The 11596-nt window shown below is 31.9% G+C and overlaps 1 protein-coding gene across 1 annotated transcript; it reads left to right on the top strand.

The window, feature by feature from the left end:
* The first annotated feature begins 670 nt into the window (after nucleotides 1–670).
* On the top strand, nucleotides 671–7945 carry LOC114329709 (probable zinc transporter protein DDB_G0282067). The gene is made up of 6 exons (XM_028278890.2): nucleotides 671–719; nucleotides 834–887; nucleotides 991–1336; nucleotides 6915–7045; nucleotides 7149–7202; nucleotides 7607–7945. The coding sequence occupies exons 1-6, from the start codon at nucleotides 711–713 to the stop codon at nucleotides 7943–7945; spliced, it is 933 nt and encodes a 310-aa protein (XP_028134691.1). The 5' UTR covers nucleotides 671–710.
* The last annotated feature ends 3651 nt before the right edge of the window (nucleotides 7946–11596 follow it).

Here is an 11596-nt window from a genome sequence, read left to right as displayed (position 1 = left end):
AGATACTGAAGATCTACAGCCAAGCAATGAAACTACCCAACTTAATATTGAAGCCACAAATACGACACAAGACGAAGAGTTTTCCGATTTCGTGGAAATTACATGCAAGCGACAACCCCGCCGCTTGTAATATTACAAGGAGTTTTCTGGAGAGCGACTCAAATACCAATTATTGTCCTTATTATTACAATTTAGAGCAAAAAGTGACTAACCTTTTTTGTAGGTAACAAAAAAAATTAGGCTAATATTCGGTGCATCTATTTCTACTAGCCTTCAAAGATTCGATATTAGAATATTCCGGTTATATAAATATTCTTGCTTGGCACGAAGGCTATTCCAATAGTCTCATAAGATATCAATTATCTTAACGTATTTAATATTTTTAATATAATTGAAGCGAATATGTTAACATAATTTCCTATATATTATATTATAGAACAATGAATAAACTACCACTGCAAATTTTTAGTTAATATTCAGGGATATATTATTACTGCAAAATTAATTTGCATTACTAACACGTTTCAATGTTGAATTGACAAACTTGGTAAAATGTTCAGCGGACCAAAACACGTCTTCATAAAAATGTCGAAATTTTTTCTAAGCTCGTGAATAGTGGGACAAAATTTTAAAATATATAAGCTGATACACATGAAGAAACAACCATCATTGACATCTTGTCTACAAGTATAATACAAGAATTAAAAAAAATGCATTTAGTAAGTACATATTACATTCAACAGAATCTAAATGTGTATTGTAAGAAAAGTAGCCTTTTTTATTTTTATAAACATTCGTAAGTAGTATACCTATTGCACGTTTTTCTGTTGCAGGTCATTGTTTTTACTCTCTGCATAATTGGCGCTGTCCTTGCAAGTCATGGACATGTAAGTTTCTGTTATTTTTTGTTTGCTAAAAAAAATGCTTTTATTAAACTTTGTTTATAATTTTTTCCTCTAACGTAATAATTTTTATTTGTTATTTTATCAGGATAACGCTCATTACAAATTTGAATATGGAGTTCATGATCCTCACACTCACGACCACAAATCGCAACACGAACACAGACACGGCCATGACGTAACTGGAGGATATACACTGAAAGAAGCCGATGGAACTCACAGAGTTGTCAAATACAAATCTTCTCCTCACGGTGGATTCGAAGCTGTCGTGGAAAGAGTAGGTCACGCCCAACATCCCGCTCACTACGGTCATGGTCATGGTCACGGTGGTCATGGTCATGGTCATGGTGGACACGGAGGAGCTACTAGCTATGTTGGAGTTACTCACTGGGCCAACCAAGGAAGTGAAGAACATGGTCATGGACATGGATATTAGAAATTGTTTTCTGTTTTTTTATTATTTTTGTACAAAGAATTTTTAATACATTTTATTTGATATTTAATTTTTTGTTTCCAATTTTATTATGATTCTTATTTTATTAAGAATAATTACAGAATCGTTTTATTCTGTCGTCGGGAAATTGTCCCCAAAGGCAGATTAAAAAATAAGTGAAACTATACTAAATTTACAATCAAGATGCAGTAGAAATAAACAAACGAAGACACGTTAAATGCAACTAAGAGCAATCCCGAATCATAATTTACAATGTATACACATTGTGAATTCCAAATCATGATTTCCAAAGTTTATACATTGTAAATTATTGTAAAACTTGATTTCTACCAGCCAATGGAGCAAGCGGGATTTCGTACCGAATATGGAACGAATGATCACCTACAGAGCATTAAAACGGTAATAGAAAAGACTATCGAATACAATCGACCACTTGTTCTGGCTTTTGTAGATTTCCATAAAGCCTTCGACACGGTAGAATTTGACAAAATTCTGGAAGCACTCACTACAAGCATGCCGCATTGACTACCGATACACAAGGTTAATAATTTACAATATATACAAGAACTATGTCGGTGAAACTACATAAAAACACGGACCATATCCAAATCGGCAGAGGAGTCCGACAGAGCGATACCTTATCGCCTAAAATGTTTACCGCAGTACTAGAATATGCTTGTAAAAAACTTAACTGGAAAGAGAGAGGCCTGAATATTGACGGTAGAAGATTAACAAATTTGAAATTCGCTGACGACATAGTTTTATTCGCTGAAAACCTCAACGAGATATGTACTATGCTACATGAACTTCAGTTAGTGTGTGCCAGTGTAGGTCATAAAATAAACATCTCCAAAACAAAATTCATGACAAACCTAGTACATAGCGGAAATATCAATATTGGAGACAACGAAGTAGAGCTAGTGGAAAAATACATTACCTTGGACACGAATTAAAGATCAAAAGAAACAACCAAACATGCGAACTACGAAGAAGAATAAACCTAGCATGGGCAGCCTATGGAAAACTCAAAGACATCTTTAAAAGCGATATACCAATTTCTTTAAAACGTAAAACATTTGACCAATGTGTGTTGCCTGTGATGACTTATGGTGCCGAAACTTTGACATTACTAGCTACAACTTCTAAAATGCTGCAAATAGCCCAGAAGAAAATGGAAAGGTCAATGCTGAGTATATCGCTTCGTGACCGAGTTAGAAATGAAGACTTAAGACGAAGAACAGGAGTTACCAATATAATTTCCCAAATTGCCACCCTGAAATGGAACTGGGCCGGACACGTCACCAGAATCAGTGATGGGAAGTGGACGAAGAGATTACTTGAGTGGAGGCCGAGATTAGACAAAAGAAATAGAGGAAGGCCACCTACTCGTTGGACTGACGGTCTCAAGAAAATGTCAAGGAATTGGATGCAAAATGCACAAAATAGAGCACAATGGACAAAAATGAGGGAGGCATATGTCCAGCAGTGGAAGCAAAGGGCTGAAGGAGGATGATGATGAAATTATGGTTCGGAAGTGCTCCTAGTGGCATTTAACGTGTCTTGGTTTGTTTATTTCTACTTCATTTTGAATGTAAATTTAGTATACATTAGAATTGTAACGTACAATAAACGAGGATTGTAAAAAAGATGCCCAGAAGTTGGGTATTATTTTAGGTATCTAAAGAAAAAATTAAACCAAGGGAATGTTCTACCTTCGAATTTAAGTTAAACGAGGAAACCCAGGTAAATCTGTAGAATTAAAAAAAATCAGTCAAGAACGCACCACTAGTGGGTCATTTAAATAGTGTCATTTTAAATGAAAAAAATTAAAATAAAAGACGGTGCGTAAAAACCAACCCAATAAACAAATTTCCCACTGCCTTATCTTGTTGAATGAAAGAGAATGGCAACAAACAGAAGACTACACGATACGTAAGAAAGGATTTGACAAACGGAAAATTACAGAAGAGATTACAGACGGAAAGAAAATGACTGGACTCTTAAGAAGTGGCAGACGACATTTGACAGGTGACATCGTTGTTAGTCCACGAAAATAGAATAATACGATTGCCATTCATTTTTTTAGTCTGCGACAAGTATCGTTGCCCTTTTTTTATTCCCAAAAAAAGACTAATAGGGTCACGATTTTGAGTCGACGATAAATCGCAGAAACAATTTTGTGATGTCAAAGTGGGAGGAGCTTACAATGCTGAGATACAAAATTTTCCGCAGACCCCACACTTTGGCAAAAGTGGAGGAAAAAAATGCTACAGAATATAGAAGACAATGGAAAATCTTTGTAATATTGCCATGATTTCTCAGTAAAATCACTATGACATCAACAATTCAACTACAAATTTTAAAAATCATGAAATGGAAGGTTAATACTCGGTAGAAAGGAGAAAGGGAACTCTTAAACAGTAAACATGCGAAAGGCTCGTGAAGAAACCCTCAGATAAGAAAATCTAATTTGACAGTCTGCCTTTGGAAACTCAGAAGTCAGCTGAAATTTGAAAATGCAATCAAATATATTAAAAAACTAAAACAGATCTTTTGTTCAACGAAGGAATTGTTAATTTAAATCTTTCTATGTAAACAAATTTTATTTAAAAAAATAATGTGTATGTACTTTGTACGCACGTAAGAAGTTATACTTCTATTATATAATTTCAACGAAATAAATATACTTTAAACAGTTGATTTTTATTTTATTTAAATTTTAAACCAATTTTAATACTTACCACTTTTCAAAAATTTTTATTAAAACAATACCAAAATAAAAAAAAAATAAATAGGAATTGTCTGCATTTCAACCCGAGACTTCTCGATCTGTAGTCGAATGCTCTACTCTAAAGTATAAATATAATAACGTTTTAATAATACTTATTCTCTTACTCCCGAGGAAGACAAATCCAAAGACACAAAAATAATAATAAATATATTTACTAAAAACGCTAATAAATTCTTTCCACTTCCACAACTTTTTTGCACTGATACATACATAACTTGAAAGATTTAGCGGGCAACTGCATACTGTATGTATGCGCATGCTGCCAGGATAATAAAAATTCACTCCCAATCACGCCTAAAGAAGTATAACTTCAGATATTTGAAGTTTAAATAGAAACGCGAATGTTTACGAAAGTCATTTCAACGCCCAAACAATAATCTCGGTATTTCAGAGTATACCTTTTTCATAATATCGCTTCTATTTACCCAAATATTGATTAAAAAAGTTGACCTAGTTTTCCTTTTGTTTCTGACATTTGTCTAGACGTATTGCTTTCTTTTTGCCTTTGTAAACTGAATTGTCTTCATTGTCTCTTATATTTATTTTTTACTACCTCCATACACATATAGTCCAAGTAATGAAGATTAAAATAGAACAAAACCTTGCAATTTTTACACAATGGATCGATTTGTTTGAAAATTTGAGAATAAGTAGTGGATTGTCCGAGGATCAAAATCTATATGATGCCGAAGGGGGTCGAAATTTTTTATTATATTTTGACCGCAAAAGTTGATAAAACATTTATTCTAAGCAAAAAATGTTCTTTACATTTTTTAATGAAAATAATAGTTTTTGATGTATTCGCTTAAAAAAGTTTTAGTTTTATATCCAAAAAATCAATGTTTTTAATAAGTTTTCTGCTACTAACTCTGTGTAATATGTATATGTTAACTCTCTTTCTTCAAATGACAAATATTGTAGTTCCAAAGTCAAAAGACGAGAAAACTGCAGATTTCGAAGATAATTTGTTCAAACTAATTTAAGATATTTAAAAATAACTATCTCCAAAAAAAAGTCTTTAGCTCAAAAATTAAGTGACTTATAATGAAAAAAATGTCAGTCTCTATTTTTTTCAGCGAAAAAGTGATCGGAAGCAACCTTCCAATCACCACCCTAATTACAATTAGTCATTGACCTTATTTAGTCTTCTCTATTTGGGTATTATTAATAGATTCTAGAAGTTTAACTTGCTTAGAATGATTAGTTTAAAAAAAATGGAGTTAAAAGCAAATAACGAATTTTTGTAGTTTGTAAAAAATGATATTTTCTTCAGAATAGATTGATTAGCATCAAAGATACGAAAAAATATTTAAATATGAAATTGTATCTTATTTAATTCTTAAGAATATGGTTTGCAAAAATTTTTTCTATAGCAAAAATTGAGTGACCTATTGACAGATAAATCTTGTAATAACATGCAAAAATCACCTTTACCAACACTTTCAAAGTCACCTCTTTTTGCGACTGAGGATTTTAAAAAGATTTAATATTAATAAGCTTATAGATCTTGTAAAAGCCTACAAAATTATTTTTTACCAAACTTTGTAAGATAAAAAATAAACAAGTTACGGTTAAAAAATCAATATATTTTTTTGAAAAAAAAAGGGGGAAATCCAATTGGAAGCATAGTAATGTAAGTTAGCTGTGTTTTTAATCATTGGTATTATTCATTCTTCTTTATATATATATATATTATTAATAGATTCTAGAAGTTTGATTTGCTTAAAATGATTAGTTATTAAAAAACTGGAGTTAAAAGCGAATAACGAATTTTTGTAGTTTGCTAAAAAATGCCATTTTCTTCAGAATAGAAAGATTAGCATCAGAGATAAGAAAAAATGTTTAAATATGAAATTGTAGGTTAGTTAATTCCCAAGACCCTGGTTTTGAAAAAAAATTTTCTACGGCAAAAATTGAGTGAATCGTAAATGAGTATAACGAAAAACATTGATTTTCTCGATATAATAATAACACTTTCGATAGCCTATAAATCGAAAACTATTAATTTTATAAAAAAAAATATGTAGAACATTGTGTGCTTAGAATGAATGTTTTTATCAACTTTTGCGGTCAAAATATAATAAAAAATTTCGAACTCTTTTCTTTATACATTAAGACCACCATAAAAAAAGGTATACAAGGAATAATAAAAATAAAGAAGGATATGAAAACATCTAAACGAAAATACACGTAGCAACAAAATAAGGAATTGGAAGGGAAAATGACCAGATAATTTATAAAATTAATAAGTCATATTGGTAAAGAGCAAAGATAATAATGTAAACCAAATAATGTAAAAAACGAAGGCGTACCAAAGATGGCGAACCATAGACGATCCAGAAGACAGAAGAGGATACAGAAGACAAACTTATGAAACAAATAAATAAAGAGCGTAAAAATCAATTTTGGAAAAAAAATTGAAAGATATAGAGATAGCTTAATTGGAAGCTCGAAAGCAAGGGAGGTATGAAAAACATTGATGGACTTCAGAAGACAGAATTCTCATAAAAGGGTAAAGGTACAACCAACCCAGATAGACCAATGGGTAAAAAACTAGATATGAACAAACTTGGTTGAATTAAAAGACGACACTATCTACACTAGAAGAAAATATACTGAGTATTATTGTATATTCTGAAGAAAAATCGTTATCAATAATAAAAAAATTAAAGTAAGACTTAATTGTATACAATATTATTACAGAACATATTAAGAATATATTGAAATTGCAATGTATAATCGGTAAATTTGGTAAAATGTTCAGCAGACCAAAGCACGCGTCTACAAAATGTCACAACTTTTAAATCAAACCAAATAGGGGGACTATATATAAACCGTGACATGTCAAGAAATAGTATCAGTAGCAGCAGCGTTACAAATACAACGACAATGAATTCAGTAAGTTGTAAAAATAAACGGATTATAAAATTTCAGTATTTTTAGTTAATACAAAAGATATGAAGTACTAATATATACTAAAAAGTCTTTTCTTATCTTTTAGGTTATTTGTTTGACTCTTTTTGTTATCGGCGTAGTACTTGCAGACCATGGACATGTAAGTTCCTATTAGCTTATTTTTTATGGCAGTATAGATATCATAGTAACTAATCAAACTAATACCGTATTTTTATTGATCCAAATCAAAATTGTATTGTATAGTTTCCTTAAATATAAATAAAATATAATATGTAATTTGCTTAAGTATTAAATATCAAAAAAAATTTAAATCAGTAATTTTTGTAGCAAACAAATCAAATTTTATTTAAAGCTTTTATGTTTGTAAAATGTTATTTTTAATAATATTACTTTATCTTTTTATAAAAAATGGTGTTCTGTGCTACAGTTAATTTGAGTCAACAAATTATGCATTGGTATTACGGACATAATAAATATGGCAATAAATGTTTTTTTACCTTTTTTAACTCTAACCAATTTGATTTTGTGTTTCAATTTTACCAGGATAACGCTCATTACAAATTTGAGTATGGAGTTCATGATCCTCATACCCACGACCACAAATCACAACACGAACACAGACACGGCCATGACGTAACTGGAGGATACACATTAAAAGAAGCCGATGGAACCCACAGAGTTGTCAAATATAAATCTTCTCCTCACGGTGGATTCGAAGCTGTCGTTGAAAGAGTAGGTCACGCCCAACATCCCGCTCACTACGGTCATGGTCATGGTCATGGTGGTCATGGTCAAGGTGGACACGGTGGAGCTACCAGCTATGTGGGAGTTACTCACTGGGCCAACCAAGGAAGCGAAGGTGGACATGGACACGGGCATTAAAAAGTTAATAATTTTTTAGGTTTTCTTTTTATTTTTGTACCAATTGTTATACCAAATAAATTATTATATATTACATGATTTTTATTATTAACTATTATAGGTACTTATAAACAAGAATTATTAGGTATTATATTGGCAAATTAAAAACAAGGAACTTGATAGCGTACAGGTACTTTATACAAGAGTATAAAACCACCTACCAATAATCGTAGATATGGGAGACACTATTTATAATTTGAGCTTATTACTCAAAAATAGTATTTGTAATAGAAAATGACATTATTATTTGTCAAAGAGTTACACATACACTTTACACATATACTTGTGGAATTGTTTGGATTACACAAAGCATTTTTTACTAAGCGCTTTTAAAAAAGTGTGCAAATGATAAAAAGTCATATAGGACCAAATCAGGACTGTAAGGCAGATGACAATTTTGTGAGAACTGAAAGAGTCAGCTCAATTTTCTTTTAAATATATTACAACCATTCGCATACCAACACTTAAAAAAGCACAACATTTTCTGCAAAACTGACAGAAATAGATTACATCCCTTACAACATGTCAGTTGGTCTTGACATTACCAACCTATTCACTGATTTGCTACTGAAAAAAACCTTAAAGATAGTGAAAACCAAACAATAGACAAACGACAAGATTTTTAATTATTCATTGGCTCTTCATCATCTCCCTTATTAACAGATACAGTTATGGAAGAATTGGAGGAAAATATTGTGAACAAACAATACCAAAATCCACAGTGTGATGGAGATATGTAGATGATGAATTCTTCATATTATAACGACATAGACCAGAAGCACTGAACAACTTTTTGATCAACATCAACTGTGAAAAATATCAATCAAAATCACTATAGAAAAGGAAAACAACAACTCTTTACCATTTCTGGATCTTCTTCTTCTTTTTTTGTATAGACGTGACTCTGTCTGTTTTTGTCTGTTTTTTCAATGTGTCTCTAGTAGTTGTCTTTCCATCGTTTTCGTGGTCTTCCCACTGATCGTCTTCCTATTGGGGAACCGTCTCTCGCTGTCCTGACTACCATATTTGTTGCCATTCGACTAATGTGGTCATTCCATTCTGTTCATCTGTTTCTTACGCAGTTATTAATGCTATCCACCTTACATATCCGTCGTATATCTGTACTTCTAGCTCTGCCCCATAGAGTCTTACCATCGATATTTCATCTCCGCTGTTTCGAGCAATTTTTTGTCCTCTCTGCGTCGGGTCGTGTTTCTGCCGTGTATGTCATTATTGGGCTGATGACTGTTTTGTAAATTCTGCCTTTCATTTCTTTTGCGATATTTTTATTTCCTCATATTGTGTCATTCAGGCAACCTGCGGCTCTGTTTGCTCTATTCACTTGATCTTCCACTTCTGTTTCGAGCCTTCCGTAGCTAGATAGTGTGATGCCTAGGTATTTAAAGTCCATCACTTTTTCTATTATCTGACCTTCCAGTTCCAATTTACATCTTATTGGATCTGCTGTTTTATTTTATTATTATATTTCTGGATGTGTTGATCAAAAATAAAGTACAGTAAACTAACACAAACCAACAGATATTTCAATTATCACTAAAATCGCAACATAAATATTAAAAAGGAAATCATATAACCACGCAACATAATCATGATAGAGTTCAAAGTACCTGCTTCCACGAAAATTTTAGAGATTTTAACAAAAACTGATTATCCCTTGGTATTTGTAAACAAGAAATTGCATAATATTGTAACATAATAATTACGAACTATTTTATAATATAACTATAACTATATAATATATGCTACTAAATACTATCATATTTTATAATTGTGCTACTAACTATATATGCAATATCAGTGTAATGCATTAATAAATATCTGTAACATAAACCTCTTTAACTGTAGTGTAAGGGATATTAAAAAATGTTATGAATAGATAAGTAATGGATTCAATTTTAAAATTTTATTAATCTATGATTTTTTTAATCTGTTTATTTTCTGTGTTTTTATTTTGTACTTGTGTGTATATTGTATTTTTATTTTGTATTTTTTGTGTGTATATTGTTATACCAAGTAGGTAATGAGCACTCTTACATGTAATTACTACCTATTTGATGGTGTTTGTAAATTTTAATAAAAATAAATAAATAAATAAAATAAATAAATCATATGCCAATGTCTTCCAAGGATAGGCAATAAATACAACATCACTACAGTATTTAAAATAACCAAAATATTGGGATTTTCTCTTTCTAAAACAAAACTCAACAACAGAGCAGAAATCAAAGAACTGCATTTCTTCGTACCCTGCGCATTCGCCAGTTTTTAACTAGGAGAAAAATGAAAAATAAAGATTTTTGTATAGATCTCAGATTATGGAAACATGCCTGTAAAAATGAACACAGGAAATGGAAAGATGTCTCAATAATCATGAAAGAAACAAACAGCAAACAGTAGAAAATCAAAGAAACAGACCTCATTTTGAATATAAAAAAAAATGGGTAGAAAAAACACAACAATAGAAATCAACACGCTGCGCGTTGGTAGCAACAGCGCGCTAAAATACCTAAAGAAGAAAACGGCAATAAGAATATACGAATATTAGGTCCTTTTGGCCTGGTCCACTGCGGCCTTTTCAGATCTATTGTGGTCCTCTAGTCCTAGATAACATTCTCTAGCCTGGCCCTTTTTAAAAAGTCTAATAGCTTCGAGACTATATCTTCCATGTATCTGTTTGCCTGCGGAACTGCACATTTGCCAGACTATCACACTGGCATAGAATGTGCTCTGCTGTTTCTTCTTCCAGGTGACAGAATCTGCAGAGGTCACCTGACAATCTCATAAGCTTCTTACATCTAAGCACATCTAAGTGTCTATTCAGCTTACAGTGACCTGTTAGCAGACCTACTAAAGCTTTGACTGTTTTCCTGTCTTTGCTTAGATCTGCCATAAATTTTGGCCAATGTTCTGTAATGAACTACTGTTTCGCCTGTCTTTGTCCTGGTGAATTCCTCCATCATTTCAGAGATTTGTGAGCCACCCACTTTCTTATAGCCGTTTCTTTGCTGCCTTTGCAACGCCGCAAAAGGGTTCCAGTCCAACGAATGGCATTGATGAGACTTGTCTAGCCATTTCATCTGCTTTTTCATTCTCCTTATGACCCCTGTGCCCTGTATAAAGATATGAAGTGGTGGTAGATTTAGCATGAATTCTAACGCAGATGTAGGAGTTGTTTTTAATACTCCTGTAATATACAGGAACGCTTACATAACACATATTACATATACAGGCATTGTGTATTACCTACCAACCTTATTGCTTCCACTTGCTGCGTCTTTGTCGACAATAAATAGGTTATCATTCATCTAATAACCCTTGTGTTTAAGCATACAATTATTTTGAGGTTAAGCCTCCAATTCTTACCAAACATTCTTCTATATCTGCCCAAGGATATAGCTTTATTTGTAGCGAGTGAATAGCAAGGCAGAGACCCACAAGTAAATAATTTCACAATATTTTTTTATTAAACAAGTGCTATCGCAAAATTTTCTTTAAATAAACAACAAAAAGCAATTATTTTTAAGTAATAAATATATTGAGATTTTATTGTTTGAAATGTTCGACAAAATAAAGAAATCAAACAAGTGCCTT

This window comes from Diabrotica virgifera, chromosome 5, assembly GCF_917563875.1.
Source record: "Diabrotica virgifera virgifera chromosome 5, PGI_DIABVI_V3a".
Lineage (NCBI taxonomy): Eukaryota > Metazoa > Arthropoda > Insecta > Coleoptera > Chrysomelidae > Diabrotica > Diabrotica virgifera.
This window is presented reverse-complemented; position numbering and strand designations above follow the sequence as displayed.